Below are 25,535 nucleotides of genomic sequence, written 5' to 3'. Positions count from 1 at the left end.
TTTCTGGATATGTAGTGTTTTAGCGTATGTAGTGAATCAATTCATCAAAGGCTCAACGCTTATGTATTTTTAAAAAGACTGCATTAAAAAAGATATGCAGAAATGCAAAATTTGGCCCAAAGAGGTAATACTTTATATAATGTAATTTCAAATATGGACAGATACTTACAATGAAAATATGCAGTCAGCTATTGGAAAAGTTGAATTAAGTCTGCATACCTTTTTTAAACATAGTGTCTAAGATCAGCGAGCAAATTACACTTACAAATAGCTCTAGCACAGCAAAGAGGATGTAATGTACTATCAAATGTATGCAACTTGCTTATTAAATGTCTGGTGTGTTTCAACAGGATGCTGAGTAGGCCAGGGTGACCACCACCACCACCACCTTCTTGTGCAGTGCTGTGATTGTCACCTGCCCTCCTCATTTGGCAGGTCAGTGTGCGTCTCCCACCTCCGTCGACTCGCTAAATGAAATTCTCACTGATGCAGAAGGCAAATATCCTCCTCTCTTACTATGTCAGTCAAATGTGGCAAACTGTGCATCCATGCAGATAAATCTTTGATTTTCCTAAATCCTTTTGGCTGTGGGATGTGGAAGTTACTTTCGGTTGAAATACATTCTGTTAAAAGGTTGGGCAATGGGCTGAAGAATTGCCTGGATTGGATTTTTAACCAGAGCAAAACTTTAACTCGGGGCTAATGTGACATTTTCGTTATTTCGTTATGGTTGGCGGTGGGAAGTTGAACATTATCATTATCATTCATTGTCATTATCGACCTCTCTGCAATCTAGCAACCAATGAGGGGAAACTATGCACCCCTGCTGTAGAGTGTTGCTGTTCACATGAACCAGGACGTTTTAATTGAACCGACTAATGTAACATTTGATAACATGCCATGATGAAAATCTAACTTCAAAGTCTTTTTTAATTAACTGCATACTTTACGGCAAATATAATGTGTTTACTCTCGACCGTGTGGTCAGCCATGTCCATTTGACATCATGTTGTGCAAGTGACATATCTGACCAATGAGAAGAATCCACTTTTTTCCTGGTCAGAAAATAGAAGAGCAGGGTGACTAATAGTGGTGACTAGGAGTTGATTTAATGTTTGCAGTTTGGCTGGTGCTTGTCGCGTGTAGGACACATACTAACACTGGATTTATGCTGGTTGATCCCGAGGCTGGAGCCGGGCTCGTTTTTGCTAGGTTTGGAAGTGGCTGAAGCGGAATCTGAAGCTGGGGCTTACACTGGGTCTGTGCCTGTTTGTACTAAGCTGGCAACAGATCTGTCACTCAAAGCCTCATACTCAGAGCCATGGACCATGGCCAGGATCCTTAATGAGACAGGTTTGGGAGCAGTGTTGAATTATGTAGCTTGGATTGCTCTGGCTCAGATGCCACAGTGCCACGCGTTGGCCTTAAATCAGTGCTGGGAGACTGACAGGGACTTTCAAAAGCCAAAGTCAGGTCAGTGATCGAGACGTCACCTCTTCCAAAAGGATCGAGGATGAATTAAAAAGGGAGGTTTGCGGCTTGAAGTCATCTATGTGACATGTTTTTCTTTTAAATTTTAAAAACCTGAGTAGCTTTCCAGTTATTGGGGAAGTAAAAGAGGGGTTCATTCTCAAGTCACTTGCTTTTGAGTCAATGAATGGGTAGATGGATGAATGAACAACAAAATTAATACTCTCTGGGGTCCAAGAGGTGCTTGGCATCAAAAGAGACACACACACACACGCACACATACACACACACACACACACACACACACACACACACACACACACACACACACACACACACACACACACACACACACACACACACACACACACACACTGCATGTTCCCCAATATATCACGTTTGTCCTGTTCTTGGCTCCTGGATTTATCTCCCCATTCATCCATCCATCTTTTATAATGAGCTCCGTCAGTTTGTTTTCTTCTTTTTTTTGTTACCACTTCTTTCACTCACCTCAATGATTTATGAACTGTTTGGTTTCACTGCATATACGATTGCTATTCATGAAAAGGAAGAGCCTGGATCTGAGAATTTTGGCCATGTGTTGAATTTTGAAGATGTAGTTGAAGTATATTTTAGCTGGTAAATAGGTTCCCATGTATAGTCATTCTGTAACTGCAAAAATTAATTAAGCTTTGACAGCATGCAGTTGGAATAAAATGCAATTACACGAGCAGCCGTAGATACAGAGACGGCTCTACAGTTACTAAATTAACATTTTGTTTCAAAGTGTTTTTTCTGTCTTTCTTTATCCAGTAGGAAGTTCCTGTCAGAGTATGCCAACTGTCTGGCTGTGTGTGCATATGTGTCTGGGTGGGCATGTGCAAGGATATTTATTGTTAAGTGGGTGAAGCTAAAGTTCTTGACGTCACTTTCAAAAGTCGTTGTACTCGGCTAAAAGAGTATTTCATCTGATTGCAAGTGAACTTGACAGGCAGCCAAGCGACACTATATCTGATGTTGCCATCTATCTTCTGGTGGAGGAGGAGCCGCTGCAATGACAGCAGGCTCGAGCAGCGATGAGGAATCTATTACATCTGCCACTCATGGTTTAGTCCAGACGCTTGTTTACACTAGTAGAAAACAGGTTAAGCAGAGCATTGATTTGCCAAGTGACACTGTGAGCCAGGATTCTAGGCCAGTATGTACTGTGCTGTGAATGAAACTAATGGAGCCTCATTTAGGAATTAAACGTGAAGTGGGAGCTGAAGTGATTGTGAAGATAACCAACGCAATGTGATTTTTATCTTGCTGGAATTAAACTCTTTGGAAATGAATTAAGCTATCTGTGTGTATTTTGCATCTCTTCTGATGAGCAATATAGCACGTGTTGATGAGCAGGCAAACATATTGCAATGCTTTGTTCAGCGATGGAAAAGGTTCAAATTAGGACACACCATGGTCAATCCTTTCTTCTAAAGCACTCGTCATTTCTGTGTGGAGTCTGGAAATAATGGAAATGTGAGGCAAAACCTGATATTGATATTTGAGAGTTTTACAAGATGTATCCGGATCGATAAAAGGAATCGATAATTGAGTTGGTATCATTAAAATCTTATCAATTTCCATTCCTAGTATAAGTGAATAATTAAAGTAATCTCTGGTGGACACACTTTGTAATGGTGAGCAGTGTCTCTCTGGCAGCATAATAGTGTGTCCATGTAGGGCCCCATCACTTTTAGTATGAAACTGAGTGAGAAAAAATGTTTTCAGGGCATTTTCATGAGTTTCAATTTAGTGCATCTTCTGTTTGTGGTCCACCAGCTACAATTAGCCATTTATTCATGCAGAGGAAAGTCATCCAATATTAAACGTTAAATTAATTCCTAAAGTAATGAGGGCAATTTTAGCCAAAAGGGTCACACTCCTTTAGTCTATTTTTATCCAGATCCAAAAGCAAAAATGATTAAGTCATGTCAGAGCTGCAGTGTGTCAATGTGTATGGAGCGATGGGGGAGGGTTTCTGCTGCTCCTACCTAGCATTCAATTCCAATAAGTGTCAAGGGCTACACACATAATTCAATAAAAGATCTGTGATGTAAAATGCCCATAGATAGAGGATTTCATCTTTTGCATTTGGATTAAATGGTTGGTGAATAGTTCTGCCTTTCTCCTGATCGCCATACAGATTGTGAAGGCTATTTCTTTTTTCCCTCTTTGGTATCCATCTGTTGTTATTACCTCATCTTTTTGAATTGACCTTCTATATGGATACCTTCCAAGAGTTATGGCATAAGTAGTTCTTATATCTTTGTTCTGATCTAAACGTTGACACATTGAAGTTTAAGGCTTTTTTCTCTTTTCACATGACCATTATCTCAGCCACACACCTAGCAAGAGGCTTGTGCGTGTAATTGCTTCTTCGTCTTCTCCACCACAACAGGCTGTTACATCATATGCTGTGCACTGCTCTATTGGCTTTTTAGGATGAAAGAGACGAACCAATTTCCCAGCATGCACAAGCAGAGCCATGTACTAAACATTCACTCTGGCTAGCTATAGCTATTTTCATACCTTTTAAAGTTTTTTTTTGCACAACTCTTTATAAATTGCCATTCAGAAGCAACATCTCTGAATCTTCATCCCTTTGATGTTATGTCTTGATTTGAGTGGCTTTTCATGTTTTACTTTTCAAATCCTTCTGACAGTCAAAGACTCTGAAAGTGCATGTGCGCTACGGTAAAAGTTCTGAGTAAAAAAGTAATGGAAATTTCGGAGCCCTTTGCTAAAGGCTACCTCAGATGTACTCATAGGCCAACGCTATCCAGTGGTGCATTCACAAAAAGAGGATGGGAAAGGATGCAAATGCCACAGTATGCTAAAAAGGAGAACGTGAGATTAAGACAGACAGATTTATGATAAAAAGACAAAGGAAACCACTCTGGGGATAGGGGATGTGTTAAGGGTCAGGAACCAACAGTTGTGCAGATTACTCCAGAGCTATTAGATGCCCTTGAACTTGTAGCTTCTTTCCAAAACATAACAGACTGAGGCAAAAAGCCGTCTGATAAAATGTCAAATGAGACTCCCTCAGTTCAGAGAACGACGCAGATAAGGATTGTATCAGCATCCTTTAGGGGGAACTCTCTGTACTCCCCCATGTCTCGTCCAAGGATGTCTTGTCCTTTCTTGACTTGTACGTTTCAGCCACTGTGGTAAAATTATAACGCATCCTTTGACTCCAATGGTTCAGAATACTGATTGACATCAACGATTGTTCATATAACTTTAAATGAAACTGGCTATGTAAAGACATAAATTAATGAATAGGTTGTAACTTTGTCAACATTTGCATAGCTTTGCATATTAAAAAAGTCCAAGTGGTAGGGCCATATAAATTATACACATGTAAACATAAATAATTGAGTTACATTTACAGACAGAAATAAGAATTTTTGCTGATCTTGCATATTGGCAACAAACATTGCAGGTGGGTGGTAAGTTAGTAGGAGTTGGTAAAATACATTTGGTATGTAAAGTATGAAGTATTTATAGGACAAATTGAATTTTGAGCTGATGGTGGCACTGAAGGAAAATCACCAACATCATGACAAATGATCCTGAGGGAGGCATGGATGTGTGTACCACATTTCCTGCAAATCCATCCCACAGTTTCTCAAGCTATTTCACTAAGAGCCAAAAATGTTAACCTGCTGGTGGCACTAGATGAGAGATCAGGGGCCAAAGGACGTAGGAATCCATATTTCTGAATCAAAGTGTTGGACCGACTGACACTGCCTTCCGAGCCACAAACATGGCTAAAATTAAGAATATGCTCCCCCCTCACTGACCTCTTCAACCTGTAAAGACCTGTAAATGTTGCCATTTTCTCTTTTTACCAACATCATATAAAGTCATATATGTCGTTTTTGTATGTTTGTGTGTGCGGTTTGAATATTTGCCAACTCAAAAGCAAACACTGGACTGAAGTTGAGGATATTCTGTCGTCTTTTCAGTTCTATTGACAGATAGGGAATCCTCAGTATTCATCCTGTGGCACATTCAAAAGCAAAGTCAAAGCCTTCAACAAGTCCGGAAATTGCTTGATGCCAGAAAGAATGCATGACAATAGTCTATTTCCAAGCAGTACTCTGAACCTTTTCATCAGCTAGCTACCTTTTGGGCACACACTATCAGACTGGTGCGCTTGATCTTATTTATATAAACTGCCATCCCATTGAACCTGTTTCTTCTTGTCATCTCCATTTAACGGCGATGCTGAGTTGTGATGAAATTCCACGAAAGCGTCACAGCAGATTAGAGCACTTTAATGTTCAAAAGAATAAAATGCCAGAATACGTCTCATTTAGCCTTCAACAATTTCACAACTAAGAAGGTAGAATGCATTTGCGGCTATCAACTTTGATGGCTTTGGAGTCTAAACAAGCATCTTTATGGATATGACACCACTTGACAGGTCTTATGTCATGTGTACAGTGCTGTCATTTCAACATCTAAGTGACCATGTCAAATTAGTTTTGAGCCACTTATCATGTCACTGTTTATCAATTTTACTGCTTCGGACTCATCAATTTTGTTTAGCATTAAGGGCATTATTTTGAGGTTGCTGACAGCATCTCGACAGTTTCTAAATGATGTTTCACATCTTCCACTTGGGTCATTTGTTAAAAGCCTGGCTCTTGGCCAGATGTCGCTTCACTTGCCAGAGCAAGTCCCAGTCTGGATTCTTTGCATGCACGACTCACAGTACCTACTAACAGTACTGATGAAGTCACTTGACTGCTCTCACATCAGTGAGATGGAGCTTTTACAGATGTAAGAGCTGCAATTAGAACTGCTCAGCAGAGAAAAAGCTAGAGTAGTATAATGTCATTGGGATTTATTTGCGAGGCCATTAATGCTAGTCAATGATTCAAGATAAAACCATCCTGATCAATAGAGGGATTAGCTCAAGTGTGCCATCAGTCTTCACTTATTTTTATTTCCCTCTTTTACTCTGTCTCTAAAATAAAGCATAGATTTGTCTTAGATGTTATAGTGCGAAGTAAACTAGGTGAGACCAGTGAAGCTAGATGCAATGGAACTAAAAACAGATTGTCATATTTGGGATTCATGTTGTACTGTTTTTCCCCACAGCAAAGATCCACTACCAGCCAGCCCTGCCCAGCCAGAGAGAATTCCTTACCCAGAACATGCCTGTGGGCCACATGATAAAATTCATAATTACATACCAGACGGTGAGTAACATAAGACAAATCAAAATTGAACAGATGTTTGATCTTAATTTTTAAGACAATTACTTTCTAAACAGTTGTTCTTTTTACATATTTTCGCAAGTTAGCCATTTGTTTTGTTTACTAAAATTTGTTAAAATGAGAGAGAATAAATGATCTTGTGCTGTAAATTTGGCAAAATGGGCCCCTGGATTTGAATAATCCCCTCATAATACTCTTATCATATTGTAGTTTCAGCCATTCAGGCCCAGACATACATTTGAAATCATATTATCAGGGTGCAGCGTTTTCTTTCATGTAAAATGTAAGAATGCTTCTCAATAAAATAGAAAGCCTGTAGGACAAAGCAGTCCATTCATTTGGCACAAGTTCTTTACAGAGCTCAACACTTTTTACAAAAGAGCTTCTAGCACAAGGAATTTGATTTGTTTAATCTTTTCCATTTTGCACTTTACAACAACATAATTAATTAACAACATACTTGTACAACTTGTTAGTAGATTAAACGTGTCTACTGTAATTAACACAAAGGCATTAGTGTTTAGAACTGTGACTTGCCAAGATGCAATTGGATTCTGATAAAACAGTTAAAAAGTATCAGTCACTGAACTAGTTTATTTGATAAACTACTTATCAGTTGGTTGTCTTGTACATAATTGGAGAGCTGACTTTTAAATTACATCTAAGTTATAGTTATGAGTATGACATGCTTTTCTACAAATTGTAAAACAGGAAGCAGGGCTCATTTGACTAAAACATGCAGTACTTTAACATTTAAACAGCATTGTAAATATCAAAGGTGTGAAGTTAAGCATTGTGGATGAGTTTATACATTCCCCTGACATATGGCAGGCAATAATGGAATGGAATGGATAAAAATACACATAAAGCAGACTTTGGCCTAACTGAACTGAACCAGAAACTGGGGGTTCAGAAACACAAAGATATTACAGACCAGTGCACTAAACACTGATATAGGCAAAGTGAAATTAAACCTGAGCCAAGACTGACAACAAAGAGCATATTGGCTTTTTCATATTAGGTTGGATTCATTTGTACCTTGCCCGAGTACAATTGCCCCCCTCTCTAGCTTTAACATCTAAGTGACATTTGATTATGTTGTCGCTACAGTGTAGAAAAGCACCATTATCAGGGAAAGGCAATATGTTAACATGTTCCATACTAACATGGTTAGGTCTTTCGAATGTTTCAACAATCACCAACTCTGGTTAGGTCAAAATAAACCCTTAATTCTCAGAGTTAGATGTGAAAATAGGACAGCTCTACAGCAGTTTCCCCCCGCTGTATCTAACCCTGCCTCTCACTCGCCCTTCGGGGGCAGACCATTACATTTGAAAAATAAAATGGCAAAAGTCTGCCTTAAAATTGTGCTAAATTCTAAAGGATGAGACATGAGGCATGTGCACGATTTTGGAGGAGACAAGAGGCGTTCATGTGCCTTTTCAACTCTACTCACCGACTGGTACTCATAGCAGTCCACTTCACTGTTTTGGTACATTTTGTTTTCACGCCTGATGCGAACTGTACCAGTGTACCATATACAGTACTCAAGACCACTTTTTTTAAGCCACTGAGGCTTTAACATCAGGGTCGTTCTTGACATTTTCTCCAAAATAGGTTGACTCCATAGTATGGGCTTGGGATCTTGCCATAGGTGTGCTTTTCTACACTGTAGCGATATAGTAACACATTTCGCATAGATGATTACCCAATTGTATTTGGGTACAGAACTACATTACTAATGTGAAAGCTAAGTGGTGGTGGAGTGGAGAAGGGGGTGAGGGGGGCAATAGTACTCAGGCACAGTTGGAATCAATTACAAACCCCAATTTATCAAGTCATCAAGCACACTTGACTGTGGACCTAAAGAGAATCTGCTCTGATTGCAGATCTCATTGATAATATGATGGGTTATCCTCCAAATTGCTAAATAAGACACAATTTAGATACATTATTATTATTATTATTATTATTATTATTATTATTATTATTATTATTATTATTATTATTATTATTATTATTATTATTATTATTATTATTATTATTATTATGTACATCAAAAGACATCACGTTTTAAGTAATTATACTCTAGGCAAGATATTGAAGCTCAACTGTTAAAGTGAATTTGGATCAGCACTAGTTATATCAAAGGCAACTATACAGACATTTTGACTTGAACAGGAAAAACACAGATGAAAAAAATGTTGATAATCATTTCTCAATTCAATCAAGTGTTCCAGTAATCCATTGAGCATTGAGCCAGCATACACAATACCAGAACCGTGGAACTAGCTCACCTAAATCAAAAGCAGTCAATTCTCTTTCCTTTCATTGCACATTTTTAAGTCGACGTGATAATGCTAACATGTCAGTGTTGTAGTAGGTGCGTGACGTTGCTAAGGGCCTTGTCTGCAAGTCCTGTAGGTCAACATTTGGATTCAGCCTTCATCTATGCATGTTGCGTGGTTTTACTTTGAAAATGTTCGACTGTCTCTGTCTGATACTCACATCTTCCTCTTATAGAGAGTCTGATTCTCTCTATAATTGACGTCTATTTCTGTTTTTCATTTTAGCACATTTTCGATAACATCTGGCATCATTATTTTTGAATTGTTGTAGGCCCTATTATTTGTTTGTTGTGCAACACCATTAAACATACATCTTAGGTGAGAAAAAGCAACCAGATTCCCTCACAACCCAACAGAGTTCTGATCTAGTCCTCTGGCAGGTAGACCTTACTAACCTTGGCCCTTGCCATTAATTGCAAGCATCAGTATTCTGAGAATAGAAGCACATTGGCTCTGGTCAAAAGCAACTTATAAAAACGACATTGAGCAAAACAAAATCCACTGATCTGCAGGCCTCTCATTTAGGCCAAGTCCTTTGAGGCATACTTTCAGGAGCTGAGAAAACCTGTTCATGCTTGAAATTCCACGAATGTCATTGACTAGAAGTAGAAGTGTGGACCAAATACCTCCAGTGTGGTGAGAGACTTACAGGAAACATCTGGTTTATTGACATTTATTGAGCCTAAGGGTCAATAATTATTTAAACAATGACATTGAAATAAATTATTGTGATGTACCGAATGAAGTCCATATTTCATAAGGTTTTGTTCTGAGAGCAATTATGTAATTATTTTCACCTTATTTGTTGTAGTTTTGAGAAAAAGATGCATCCGAGACCAAGCATCCACTAAATGACAAGACAGCCCAGTTAGTGATCCCAGACAAGTCAGAATCTTCATGTTGGCAGGGTGACTTTGCTGCCCCCGTTAGTGCTCCCTTGTTAAATAATGCCGTTGATGATCTAGTGCGATCACCCAGAGAAAGTCTCACATCACCTTGTGTAATTCGTACCGAACGAACAATCAATCATCATCTGGTCATCGGGTGCTATAAAATCCAAGGCTCTTTATTTTCTCTTCCAAACACTGTGATAAAGCCTACAGAAACAGAAAGCAGAAACAATGTTAGCTATCCTGAGGGGCACTTCTTACCAAGTTACTTATTACTTAATACTTTAGTTCATCAGAATATTATGGTGTAGTTGTGGTTCAAAATGCCACTGAATTGTGAAAATCTAGATTTGAATGGCTTAATAAAACATCATGTCATCCTGTAGAAAAGTAATTGCTTGCAATGAAGCTCTGAGTGTACCATCACTTAGTCTCTACTATAGCTGAAATGTCATGGGATTCACTTATCCTTTTAGCTGAGATTAAAGCAAGCAGCCTCTTTGTTTAGATTGAAAACAGCCCGAGATTGAAATGCATAATGCATAGAAACAGCTTCTTTTAACGGATATCAAGAGCCACCAAGAATGCCCACTGAAGGGAGAGGAAGAGTGAGTTTAGTACTGGACACTTCCATTTTACTCACTGTCTCAAACATTTCAGAGGTGAGTGGTTAAAAAAACAACCACTCACTAAACCCATGACCACGGAAAATCACTGAAACACTTTGATAGCAGATGGCAGCCAACACATCTCTAAGAGAAGATATAATAAAAGGGAACACTGAGCTGACTGAGCAGTTCACTTGACCACTCTTATCACATCACTTGTGCAAAGCAAGAGCTTTGCATTTTCAGCATACATAGTTGAGTCTGCAGTCCTGCCTTGGATTATCTTCTCCACAGTGGAGGGCACTTCTGGAAGAAGCTTGTCCCTCTCAGGATCCAAGTCCTTAGATGCAGCCTCAGGCTAGGCATCACATCTGTCTCTTCACTTACCTCTGGCAACGCTCCCCAATGTTGGGTAATTTGTGAGGGCAACGCCTACAGCAGCCGAATCTCCACATTATATGGAGCTTATGTGAAGTCTGGATGTAAAAGACTGATCATCAGCACATTCTATCGCCTGAAGGAGCCTGTTTGTGCATGGTGTGTAGGCAAAGCCTTTAGGTAGGCTAAAGATGGCCGCAGGTGTCCTGTCCATGCCTTCCTGAACAAGGTATAACAATATCTCAATTATGACTGAGGGAAGTAGCCATGAAGTGCTTCTACTCCTCAATGTCTCCTGAGATCTACAGTAGGCTGAAGGTATGCCATTATGCTTCACGCCTGTTGTTTACATAAATTAGCCTCACTGACAGAGCTCTTAGAACCTACTGTATGTGCACAGAACAGATGGGTCTGGCTAATGAAGAAATAACATAACGACGTGTCTGATTTAGAGTGCTTTTGCTACTTCAAATAAATGTTTTATTGTAGGAGTAAAACTAACTAGAATGCAAATTGTTGGGGGACTAAATACATTTTCTATTTTTGTTTTTACTGCATTTGGTTACTGTAAGTTTAGTTGTTCTTTTGCTGGCTCAGCAAAATTTCACACCAATTCTCCCAATGTTGTCTCATCCAAGCAGGTCACAAGAACTACATGCATAAATAAAAAATGTTAAAGTGTCACTTGATGCCCACTCAAATGACACTCAAATGAACTGGTTGCAAGTTCTTCAGAGTCACTTGTTACGTGAGGCAGAAAGGTTGCCAGCATGCTACACAAAGTGTGTGCAAGAGAGCCAAGTACTTATTATTTCATGAGACATTTGTAATACATTTATATAAAAAAGTATGCTAAGATGGCGTGAGACATTCTCATGCCATCTTAGGAAGTACCATGGAATGTTCTCAACATTTAATGTTGAAAATATAAAATCTGCCCGTGTGAAACTTATTTAATAAACATTTAAATAAGCTCTGCTGAAAGATATATTTAGAAATTCATACGTTGTTTGTACAGACAATAAAACACACTTGTTTACATTATTGTACATTAGATTGGCCCACTTATAGAGATCTCATACAAGCCTTTTGTATAAGGTTGTTTAGTACCATAATACACTGTATATTTTGTAAATTACTTAACTTACCTTGCACTTCCATATCCATTTTTCTTCAGCTGGAAGCCCAACTTTCACTACTGCCTTTGTTTCTGATATGAACACACTGTATAGCAATAATAGGAGCCAAACAACTGCAAAGCAATCAGTTTGTAGAGTACTCACTCACACTCTTCGAGTAAATGCAATGTGTGGTTTATAATCAGTTTCTGAGGGTGAAAGGTCCCGTCCTGGTCCCTGTATGCAAAACTGAGCTGGATAGAAAGACGCAATACCTTAAAATGACATGCGTGCTCGACGGCATCAAGACTTAGTTTGAAATATAACCATTCCAAAAACTTGTAATTGTTTTAGATGACAAGTTGCTGTATAAGCAGAGCACACACCGGTGGGGCTATACAGAGAACAATGACAGGGTTTTTATACGTGCGTTATATTCTGGGGTTCTGGTATGAGCAAGTCTGGTTATTACCAAATATTAATGATAATTTATATTAATAAAACCATTAATATTCATAAACTCAAAAAGGACTTGATAATAACTGGCACTACAATGAAGTAGGTGCATTAGCTCAAAAATACATTAACATGGCCATCAGAAGGAATTAATAATAATAATATTTAATATATTTTTTAATTGTATTAATTAGTATGACTTAATTTACACCAAGTCACCTCAATGGGTGCACCACCTCTTCATCAAAGGAAAATGATGGGCTTTGTGCTGTTGTAATTATTGATATACGATGATGCTGTGAACTGTGTTTCTTTACAGGCTTTTTGGAGAGAGAAGGGCTTCTCTGGGGAAATAGTGGCAGGATCCTCCAGTGAGTGTCCATTCTGTGTTACCTTTGATGCCACCAGCCCCAGCGGTAATGCTGCCTTGGTAGGCTTCATTGCCGGCCAGCAGGCTTCTCGATGGAGTTCCGAGGAGGTAATAGGTTATAAATGTGGAGGCACATACACCGATTAGTAATTATCTATAATTCAAAGAACATTTTAAATCACAGCTATGCCTTGTGCCATCAGTTTGAATTTTCATTGTGATTCAGTGTAATCTCATGTTAATGATAGTGCATAGAAATGGTAAATGAGAAAAGTAATTGATTCATATTGTTTTCCAACATCAGGGTGATGCGTCATTATATTTAAGTTGAAGATGTATAGAAACTCTTTTCACAAATTGTGGGCATGGGGGTTTGGATTAGGGGTTATCGGGTACAGAGAGAGCCAGTTCTAATTTTGCAAGTTGCCTGGAGAGATGTCAGTGGGTTCTATAGCACAACTATGAAGTCAGGAAGTTTCATTAGACATAATTCTGTTCAAATTTAAATGTACATTATGTTTGAGCTTTAACCATTTCTCATGCATGTTTAGGGTTAAGCGTGGTTAACATTTTGTGTGGATGCAAAAGCGACATAGAGTGCATTATCAAAATAATGCCACTGTCAACAGAAAAGCTCTCTAGCAGCATTATGAAAATTGTATATGAAAACAGCACAGCATATAGACTGAAGAGAACAGTGGGGGGCTCCTGCTAGTTTTCAAAAACTGTTACGTTGGTAAATATAGAACATAGTGTTTTTTCAACTCAGTGCTGTAGCCAATTGATAAGGTGACATTTCACATACTCTGCTTCTACTTCAGCAACTCAATACACACTTTTTCAGAATAAGCCTTCATCCTCTCCTCTTTCCTTTCCTCGCTTTCTTTCTGCATTGACATTTTCATTTATTCCCAGTGCTTTCCCTTTACCTAGAGAATCAAATCTGGCCTTGTCTTGTTGTTTTGGCATTTCAGTCATTAGCCTGACTTGCGACATAGCTCAAGCGTAGCTGTCTCCCTGTTGTGCCATGCTGCACAAGGTGCTAAATAATTAACCTCTGCTTGTTACGCTAAAGAGAGGAAGATAGTGTTCGTTTGTGTGAGGCAAATGGTCATTAAAGGTTACACTTATTATACACTGCTTGTGTATAATTGATATAAGATTTAGATGTATATATTTTCTTAACGAGATTTGTTTTTCATACTTGACTCTCATAGAGCTTGCACAAGATGAGCCACATATTAAAATGTAATTGATTAAGTTTTTCGGTTTGCACTATGAGCAGTCCTGAAGCAAAAATGATTATTTATAACATTTTACATTGAATGAAATTTGGCACCATGCTTCATTTCACTCTTTGTTCGTTTGTAAGAAGTGCATTAAGAGTTTCTGCTATATATTATTGTGCAAGGGTTTGCTGAGAGCAAAGGTAAAGTGACATGCAGATGAGGAATGTTAGACAGTTTTGCAACATCTGTCAGCATGTTTCATGGTAATCAGTGCTTTTGGTCCTCAGGACTCAGCTGCTCTGTACATAACTCACCATGTGAACTAATCCAACCAGGAGCATGTGCTGACAACGCCTGAGTTATTTAAATTGACTGCTGCTTCCTTTGTCCAGCTTGGATTGGTTTCCTAAAGATGCATTAATATTTTTGCAGCATGCCGTTATAGCGATGAGCGAGTGTAAGGACACGAGCATTTCCTTCTCTTTGCAGGATGGCCTGAGAAGAGAAGCTGTGCTTTCTAGTTTGGTCAAATACCTAGGTCCTGAAGCTGCATCTTTCATCCACTATGAAGAGAAAGTAAGTAGTTCAATGTCTAATGTGGTACAACTAGTAATTCAGTTTGAGGCAGAATTTTTAGGTGTCAAAATTATTTTTTTCCTTGTATTCCAGAGAGAAAATAACAGGAAAAAAATAATACAAACAGGCGGCCCAACATGGATCTAACAAAGACACGGGATATCACAATACCAGAAATGTAGTAGTTGATGCCAATACCAGTGAAATTCCATGATTCTCAATAGCCAATTTCATACCACAGTAAAAAACTAATTCTTGCTTTGATTTAAATAATTCTTGGCATTATTGGTTTTAATTATGTATTATAAGCTGCTTAGAGCCAGTGTGAGGAAGTTAAAAAGGTCATAATTCCCTCTCTAAAATCCCTTTTATATTGCTGTGAAAACAAATCCTTCAAACAGCTGTATTTATTCAATTTTCTCGCCAAAGCATCATAATGCAACTCATGGACATTACAAGTAGGACTCTGCTGCCCACTGGCTGCTAACAACATTAGCTAACCCGCCTACGGATTTCACCATGGATTTGGTGTTCAGTATCTTCTAGTAATCACATTGTACTTTTGATTTTGTATTCCAGCAATGCAATTGTTAATCCACATTCATCAAATGTGCTAATGTGGACCACATATGTTTATTACATGATCCATACACAAAAAGAACCACAAGAAATGTCACATAAGGTTATTACAACAACTGAATACTCCTGAATCTTCAATGACAGAGCCATCATAATTGTCTTGATAGGAAGGTGGGTAGGCAGCATGGGATCAAACATAGTCTGCCAAGTTTTGAAACGGCCTAGGGACAGATGGCAATTTATTTTCTAGGATGGTAGTAGAGGCCAAGCCATCTTTAGAGATATACTAGAAAAAGGTGACTTTTCTGCAGCTTTTCATAAGGTACTGAGTGTGGAAAGAGAACACTGGAATGGAACATATTACATGAAGTAGATATCCTACATTCCTTATGTTGTGCCACACATGCTGAATACAGAATAGCTACTTGCTCCATTAAATGATGTGCAGCAAACATTGTTAGACTGAGAAACAGCACATTAGTCATGCAGATATGATTTTAGTCTCTGGACTCCTCACTGTTGAAAGGCGAGAGTAAAATTGCCCTGAGGAAATTAGAGGCATGGCTGTTAAGGGAGACATCACGATTCCACTTTGTAGAGACTCAATGGGAACATCATTTTATAGAATACAACAACAACTCAGAGCTTAGTGAAGAGGAAAAAAAAACTGATAAATTGATAGTTAAGAGTTTGCATATTTGGCATGATTTTATGGTAGCTAATTATATCTCTATATTTTATACTAATTATGTTTTGTTAACCATTTTATTCAAACAGGAATTTACTGAGCGAGTAACCCACAAGTTCCAACAATATTTTTCATTTACGTTTTGAATCCAACTGTAGTTATTTCCACATGACGAGCTCAGGGTTTCTGGCAGTTTATTATTTGACTCCCTTCCGGGCCGAAGCATCAAGTATTTCAAAAATATGTTTTTTAAACTAAAGTGTGTTAAACAAGCAATGAAACCTCTTTAAAAAAGGAATGGCTGTGTGCACCATACCACACTGCTAGAGAAGCTTCTAGTTCTCCCGTGCCTCCCTTGCTTCCAGGAAAGCAATCATTGTTATATTAGTTCGCTGCTGTAGAGCATGCAAGTCACTTTTAGGTATTACGTTTTCTACCGAGCTAAGTGTTGCATACAGTAGATGGGACCATTCACCCTCATAAACTGAGGGAGGGAAGGGAGGGCCACCAGCAGCGTGGTGTTGATGTTGGCTCCTATCAAATAAGGAGCAGCTGCTGATGCCGACATTGAGACAGTTTCATAACCAGTTTCATAACCAGTTAAAAGTTCCACAGAGTATCTTTAAGGTGGTCTGAACTTTAAGGTGGACAAGCTTTTGTCATTGTAGGGACAAGCCGCTCCTCTGAGTTTTCGCTAAGCACCCCCTCCCTGTCAAACAACTTGGGCGCTGGGCCTAACAGCTTTTATGGTGGAAAGCCTGCCATTTAACAACAACATTTACTTATTTACTATTTAGTAAGTAGGCTTCGATTTTAAAATCGACTCATGTGATAAAAAAACATACAATACAGTAATGGGTATACTATGCAAAAGTATTCAACTTTAGGTAGTATTGAAAGGGCACAGTTTCCAGTATTATCTGAGAAGGGGCCCTGGTATTTGTTGTGTTTTCATATTATTGAAAACATATATTTCAAATAAAATAGACTAGATTAGATTTGGAGAGTTCATTTTGTTAAGACAAAGCCATGCTTTTGTTCTGTGACATGAAATACTACAATGTTAATGTAATGTAATTGAAACCTTTCTGCTTTACAGGACTGGGCTAAGGAAGACTACAGCGGAGGGTGCCCTGTTAATGTCATGGCACCAGGTCTCCTAACATATTACCACCCGAGCCTGAGGAAGCCCTGTGGCAGGTAATCTCCCCACTGAAGACAAATACACCACAGCGTAACACCTTTCCTTCTTTCCTCTGGGCTCTCACCAGAACAATGGTTAAGCAGAGCGATGCAGTGGAGTAAACCGGCATGCCAATCCTTTCAAGAGCTAAATTTTGAGTTGATAGTTCAGCAATTTTACACTACATGACAGTCTGAGAGATACTGTGGTTGTTGGATGCTCATACTATTTTTATACCACAGAAACAAAGTCTGCACTTCACCCTGCCAACCAGGTATTACTCACTAGTTCCCAATGCCCACAGATCATTGACACGAGTCGTAGGAGTGATCATGCCTTCGCTGATACACATTAGTCCAGTTCTAAAGAAATGTCAAGAGTTTGTAGGCAATGGTGTCATCGGAAAACGTCCTGTAATACATTTCTAATGGCCTTTTCAGAGATGCACACAGCTAAACGAATGAGAGCGAGAGGTGGGGAGGAGGATCCAGGTAATGCATTTCAGTAATGACATTAAGTCCGTAGGGAGCAGAGAAAGCTCATTACGTAACGTTACTCTCACAGCGGCATTAGGCGGTAGACCTTATTCACGTTCCTAGCCCATATAGAAAATGGATCCTCAAGGACATGTTGTGACCTTGACACAAATCCAGCACGTCTAATGAAGACAAGCCCATGCTTGGTTGACAAAAATGCTGCAAGTGCTTCCAACGTATTATATTTAACATCACGGCGGATTCCAGTAGAGTCCGGCGGATTATGGGATTTTGTTTGCGGTAGTATGATTCTGAAAACTGACCACAGTGTAGTTGTAATGATTAGAATAATTATCCTAGGTGGGTACTATGCCTGAGTGCTCAGTATGTGAGCTTTTTACAGAGGAGGCCCTCGCTACTCAATTCTAGGTGTGGTTAGAGAGTAGAGACAAGAATGAGTAAGAAGAAAGAAAAGATGCCAAGATTATATTGACCCTAGTGGGTTTATGCTTTAGTTAGTCAATAGCTTCAAAACGCATGCAGAATAAACTCTGCACTAACTCAAGAGTTGGTTTGTAGGATGCTGAAATATACAAAAAAACCCCACAACAATAGTTGTTTGTGCTGCTCCTCACATTGTTTGGATTATCACTACCAACAGTGAAGGATTAGTTCATTCAACCTACGATACACAGAGTGTAACAGAATGAATTATAAATGTTGTAGAACTTTGATGGTTAAATCCGGTGGGCTTGTTGTGTAACAATATCAGGTTTCTGTATTTCGTTTTTTCAGAAATAGGTGCAAAGAATCAAAATGGCATGTCATACTGTAAGTCCAGTTATGGCACCTAACTCTGATAATTACAAGTGGAGGTTTAGCATCTGTGTGTCCACACAATGAAGTTAGCAAGGATTAGGACTTCTCCGTTCTGGCTTTTGAAGAGCAGCTCCTCATCCTGAAACACCAGAATGATTTCACAGGAAGTCTATATAATATATGGTTTTAATATTAAAACGTACGCTGCCAACAATCAATACTAACATGGTTAAATTACATTATTTTTCGTGGTTTATTAATATAATTGATATATTGACAAGAATTGTCACCTAAATCTGCAACTCCTCTCGGCTCTACGGACCTTTATGTTGAGTTTTACCTCATTGTTTAGCTCTTAGCAACTTCACTGTTCACTGTTTGTAAGATCACAGTTCTCATAGTATAGTTATTGGCCGTAGCATACAGCGGGTTTATGTAAAGCTATAAAAGCCCAGTGTACACCACCTTCTCACCACTAAACAGTCAGATAAAGTTAGTGACTAGCTGCTGAACATAGTGGAGCATTTATCAATTAGCCAGAGCCAGATGTTTCCCTCAGGAGTTGGTAAAAGGCTGAAAACACAGAATATTGGATTTACAGTCACCATGTGGACCCGACTCCACATTTACATCTACATCTGTAGTGTTAAAAAGGAGATGATGCTCAGTGTTGTGATAAAAAAATGTTTCCACTGCCCCCAAGTTGCCAAATAAAATCAGTTTTGCAAGTTGAAGTTTCTTGTTCAGCTCAGTTAGGTCAGTGTTCAAGGAAGGGTCAACGGTGAAATGGATTTAAGTTCAATAAGATTGAACTTAAATCCATCAAAACAATCTTCTATCCAGATTTCATATCTCAAATTACAATATACTATAAATATAGCATGTTTTTGTGGTTGTTCAATGAAACAAACAAACACGCATGCACGCACACACACACACACACACACACACACACACACACACACACACACACACACACACACACACACACACACATTTGAAAAAGACTCAGTGCAGCAACACTGCTTCTCAAATTTGCATGAAACACCCTGCCAACACATACAGTAGGATTGCGATATGCCAACACATAGGCCGTAAGCGAAGCATCCGTTTATACAAGGAGAATCCAATAAAACAAATGTGCCTCCTTGCTTTCCATATCCAAGGGCGTCACAGAGACAAAGAAAAAGTAAGCAAGAAGCAAATGCTAAGCTGCTTCTGGAGTCAACAGACGAGTAGGTACAAGAACAAGTGTCTCTTCTCCTCCAATACAACCCACTCCTGCTGAACCTTCCAACACAGCATAAAACCAACACCTTTAAATCTGTAAGATCCCACAAATAGATCACTGATTTCTTTCAATTATAACTATACAATTGTGAATTGCAGTCTGTACCACAACTCACACCCCAGGGAATTATGCAGCGTCCAAAATACACAAAGATTAGGCTGTGAGTGAGGCTGTGAATTAATTTGGTCACATTGAGCATTTCCAAATATCTATTCACAATCCTTACACCAAGAGTTGGCAGCACTATCCACCACACAGAAACTTCATGCGACTTTGTCAATGCAACTTTCAGGTAAATATACTCAAAGAGTGAAGAGATGATTGTGTCATATCTCTCGCTGGGGATACTACTGACAAGACTGTACAGTAGGAGCAGTGAGGAACTAACTGCAAGACAACCAAACTCTGAATATTACAACTAATCTCGATTCAGACGCCATATAATCAAAGACAGAGGAGCTTTCTGTTGGCAAAAACAGACTGCACCAGTCAAGTTAATTAGTGTCCACCATTGTAGTCGATGAGGTCATCATGAGGACTGATAAAGACACCTTTAGTTTTCTGGAGATTGGTTACAGATGCACTTCATTACTCAATGTAAAAACATATACAATGGAAGAGAGATAAAACAAAGTTTGTGTCTCAGGTATTAACTACAATGCAATCTTTAAGACATAAAAACCCTTCACATTTCCATACACATAAGGGATAAAAAAGTAACACCAGTTTATTTCGGAGAATACTTTAGTCTCTGTGATGAAATGCTTATGAAGTTTATGGTTTATGACGGAATAGAAAGAAAGCTTTAATCTTCCTAGAGTCTGTATTTGTGCTTAAGGTGACAATGTGGACTAGTTTCTTTCTAAATCCATTTTTGTTCATCTGTTGCTATAGTATCTGACTCAGCCCACTGGGAAATGTGATTAAATTGATCACAGCAGAACAGTTTGTATACAGTACAGTGGAGGTCAAAATGATATTTCACTCAGCTCAGAGGGATTCTTTTATCTGTATTCCCAGTTTTAGAGATTTGATTAATCCTATACTTGTGCATTACCCTCCATGTGGGAGACTTTAAATGGCAGACCAACATATTCACTCGCTTTACATTTCTCAAACGTGAACAAAAACAAAAGTATTGCAATAATTTTGACAAAGCACTAAAGTTGTTGGGGCTATCAGTTTCATTTAACTCATCTTATAATCACTTCATTAAACAAGACACCAATCAAGTTCCAACAAGACCACAAAGCGGTCTTTTTAATCTGGAAAGCTCTCACTCTAAGTATAATGCTGCTGCTCATTATACTGCCACCTGCATGTCGCTGTAATGGTTGTGTTGATTGATTTTTCCCTACACCAACTTATTTTATTACCATACTTGGTGAATGCATTGCTTTCCTTTTTCATTATTATCTGTATATAGTATTTATGAGTGATCATTGGGTTTGTTGGGCTCTGAGTCCCTGCTGTATAACCATGTGATGCAATAAAAGGTCCTATACTTGGGGTGACGTCAGGCAACTTCAACAAACAAATTTTTTTAGGATCCGTTTGAAGAGTCCAATAAGGCCCCAGGAACTCTCAGTAAATGGTGGTGATGTGCATAACCAACTCCAAGCTTGTTGACATGTTGCCAAAAGGCCTTTCAGTCTGAGGTCATCTTCTTGGATATTCTGCTGATGAAGTCGCAAGTGGCATCTTTTAGTAGGACTGAACACTCAAACATTGCAGCTTTGGCACAGCTGTTCACTCCGGACTACTCATCCATTTCTTGTTATAGTAACATCCATTGTGAAATCCATCGTCATATCTAGCTTTACAGCAACAGAGAAGTGTGTATATTGAGTCCAGCTTGTTTTCTCCTGAGGCCTATAACTCTGCTGTTCAGATAACATAAGTGAATCATCAATGATTCTGACCAGATTAAAAAGGTGCTAAGAGGGGGCCCTTCCCATTTCCTCTGATTGATCGTCAGGGGTGGAGGAATGGTATAGTAGAGGAGCCTTGAAGCATGATGGTGAATACATGAGCAGTAATCCACTGTATGTGTACTGAATACTTTCCTTCAGATGGTGAATTAGTAGAATGTTGTGTGTCTTAGTGCTACATAGATGGGAAAGAATAAAATCAGTTGTTGAGAAACTGACGTCCAGGTAGTATTGCTCTTTTAGCTTCCCCCAGTTAGGCCAGGATTATGGATCTCCAGAGACACATGTACCACATACTGTAGAATGACACTTAACACAGCAGTCATGTGTAATTGTAAGTATCAGGGGCTCACAGGGGAGCCAACACACATGGTAGAGTACTTTAACATCCTTTTCTCTTGAGAGGCTGTTAGTGACTCCTTCAACTCAAATAACATAACCCATTCAAAGTGTCCATCCACTCCATTAGACCAGGCCATTACATTTGATCATATCTATCATAGGCTGCAGGGTAGCCGGCTTTGGAGCAGAAGTGAGGAATCTCTCATATTACACTTTGGCTTCTCTGTCCCCAACATGTAGAGAAGCCCAAGGAAGGCTAACATTGAAAGGCATCATTCATGTTGGGCTGTAACTCAGCTCTACCTCATCAATCAGAGGGGGTCACAGAAACTAGCCAGAAGACCAGCCCCTCCATCTGTATCCCAGAACAGTGGCCTTTACTTTTCGCTTACCACATTGTACAAGCGGGCTGGTTTCTCAGTCTCTTTACCACTCCTCTCAGTTCTTTCTTCTATGTCCAATGGAGTGGGGTTTTAAGAAAGTTAAAGTTTAGATGCTCTTAGTTGGGGGTGGGTAGTGATATGTTTTCATAATGCCACTGGTAAAATTAAACTAATTCTTCATCTTCAGTTGTGCAGGCATTGTGTTCAACATCTTGGGGGGCTGGCAGTCGGCAGCAGTAGCATCCACTGTCACATTTTCCCTCCCGAGCATAGACTCCAACCCTTTTTGTTTTTTCCTTCTGCTAATTTTACTGGGCTTTTTTGAGAATGTCTGTCAGACTGATCAAACCCAAAATTATAGCATCTTGCCAATGACAAAGCCCTGAGGACTGATGTTGACAACAGACTCTGGCACTATGGGTAGACATTTATAAGTTTTATAAAGACATCCTTTATTGTCATTACATTGAGCAGAGGACACTGGATCAGAAGTATCCCTGTCATTGTGCTTTTCTAGTTATGTCATGTGTTTGCAAATTTCAGTGAACATAGACATGGAGCATCTAAGCCAACAGAGAAGGTGTGGGCAAAACTGCATCAGATTATCAGTCAACAGCTTCACATGTGTGAACATTAAACTGATTGTCAATGGCTTAAGCCATTTTAATAGATGTGCTGAAAGGGATGTCATTACTCCAATAGATACAATGAATGCCTTTTTAAACAGCAACATAAGGCTAAGTGTTTAGTATTTGGCTCATTGACTTTCCTCGATTTACAGGATCCATTGGGCAGGCACAGAGACAGCCACCATGTGGTGCGGGTACATGAGTGGTGCAGTACAAGCTGGTCAGCGAGCAGCTCTGGAAGTACTGGCTGAACTCTGCCCTATGACCCTGACTCAGGAGGAGCAGGAAGCAGTGCAGGAGAGTCAAACTGTCAGGGGTGCTGTCAAGCAAACTCCATCATCCAAACTCACCTACCTGTCCAGAAGCAAGACTATGGTCATAGCAACAGTGGCAGTAAGTGCAGCTATCTTGCTGGCTCAGAATCAAAATGCATTGCTAAAGGTCAAAACTTACTTGACAAATGTATTTTCAACAACAAGGCATAATATATACATGTTGTAATAGAGACCTGTACAACAGGTATGCTTTTCACCTGTTTGGTTTTGATTTAGACAGAACTAACAAATAAAGTTTTAGCTGGGGCTCGAAAGGAAAGTTGTTCTGCGTACTGAATTTTTCAATGTTATGGTTTTTTCCTTTTCTTTTCTGTTCCTTTTTTCACAAAACTTCATATTTGACAATAAAGTTTGAAAAGGTTTAAACTCAAGATTATTTTTGTTATATTTTATCATAACAAATCATATTATAATATTGGCTAATTGTGGTATTACCTAATATGTTATATCCAATATACTCTATATTGACTAAGAGTGTGCAGATACAATACAAAGTGTTCTTTAAACAGTTGAGGCATGTTTTCTGCCATAGTGTTTGTTTTTTATAATTATAGTATAATCATATTATCATATAATATATATCATGTAATCATATGCCCCCGCGATCCGACCCTGGATAAGCGGTAGATGATGGATGGATGGTATAATCATATTGCAGTATAACATGTATTGCATTATGAACTGTTAATAATACGTTTTGATACATTAGTTCACTTATAAGACAATCATAACAAAAGTATATTTAAAGAAAACTACTCCTATAAAAGGCTTTCCCCTTGTTTGAAAACATAGAATAAAACTGAACAAATCATTTAATTGACATCAGATCCTCACTTTAGTTTTTCTTGTCAACTTTAATGGTTTTATAATTTGCTTATTATAAATAGGAAGACAATTATTTCCTGTAGCGATACCTATACATAATACCATAACATTTAATGCATGCAAGCTTAGAGCTTCAGAGCGATCATGTTGTGTTTAAACCACTTTGCAGTGAGGAAATGGAGCTTTCATACAGCATGCCTTGCATTGTTTCCCAGAAAGCCATAAAACCTGCCTGTTAGGCTTGGAGCAGAGCCACACATGCATTTGTGCGCCCACAAAACCACCAACAAACATTGGAATGAGCATAAGATGGATGAACCAGTCACACAATGATAACGTCCCAGAGAAAGTGATTTAATCGCTATCACTTGATGCACAGTTGATTGAAAGGATTTGTGTCGGTCCCTGTGTCTCTCCAGGAGAGCATCTCAAACTCCCACTGATCATTGGATGGTAGTCTATGACTCATTTGGCGCCATGGCTTGCCATTTGTCTTTGTTATCGCTGGCTTGCACTGGATCCACTGCCTGTTCTCCCCAGGTTTCATTTAAGCCAGTCCAGGCTGAATCAAGACAAACCTCTCCAAACATGTGCAAGTCTCTTGCACCATTTCATCACTGATTTGGTCATTTTTGGTTAACAGTCACAGAGTAATGAGTAACTCAAATGTGAATTTGAGTCATATACTTCCATTTGTTCTAACTTGACCCCTCTGAGAGGAATGGTAAAGCGGACGGGTGTGCTATTTCACAGACCCCACAATGCTGATCAGAGGTTCCTTCACATGATGTACGTCATCCCCAGTTTAAGATATGCATGCAATAATCTTGGGAATTGCCTTGTTAGTTGCTGTTTTGTTGTCATTCAATCCAGTTCTTAGGTTCTATTATGAATGTATTTATTAGAACAAGTATACTACACGCACAGTGACTTATTCAACATGACACATGCTATAGTCACAAATGGCTCAGCTTGTCAATGCCTAGACCAGGGGTATTCAACTAAAATTCTAAGAGGACCAGTTAGAGAATATTTCCGCGAGCAAAGGTCCGGAGCATCATAATGTCTAACTTGCGTTATGAATTAGTTTGATATATATTGAAGTAGCCTAGTAGCTGTATCAACGTCTGCACGTCATCAACAGCTGACTGTCAAATCTAATAAAGAAAGTACCATTTAAAAACATTTAGAACAATATTTATTGTCACTTAACATTGAACTATACAGATATATATATATTACTGTCGATATGTATAATGGTCTTCTCGGGCTACATTTAAAAATAAAATTGAGAAAATAAATAAAATTGTGCATCTTAAAATAAAGTGCTTAATCTTA

At 38.8% G+C, this 25,535-nt stretch overlaps 1 protein-coding gene across 1 annotated transcript in view; it reads left to right on the top strand.

Moving 5' to 3' along the window:
• Positions 1-24,640, top strand: part of LOC115016999 (probable flavin-containing monoamine oxidase A) — a 33,483-nt gene extending 8,843 nt beyond the window's left edge. Inside the window, 7 exon segments of the mRNA XM_029445159.1 lie at positions 351-435; positions 6,625-6,725; positions 12,861-13,019; positions 14,630-14,716; positions 17,083-17,183; positions 23,190-23,478; positions 24,617-24,640. Of these exon segments, the coding sequence (XP_029301019.1) occupies positions 351-435; positions 6,625-6,725; positions 12,861-13,019; positions 14,630-14,716; positions 17,083-17,183; positions 23,190-23,478; positions 24,617-24,640 (846 nt within the window).
• Positions 24,641-25,535: the final 895 nt, after the last annotated feature.

Source organism: Cottoperca gobio, chromosome 12, assembly GCF_900634415.1.
Source record: "Cottoperca gobio chromosome 12, fCotGob3.1, whole genome shotgun sequence".
Taxonomy (NCBI): Eukaryota; Metazoa; Chordata; class Actinopteri; order Perciformes; family Bovichtidae; genus Cottoperca; species Cottoperca gobio.
Note: the sequence above shows the minus strand (reverse complement) of the source record. Positions and strands in the feature narration are given on the sequence as shown.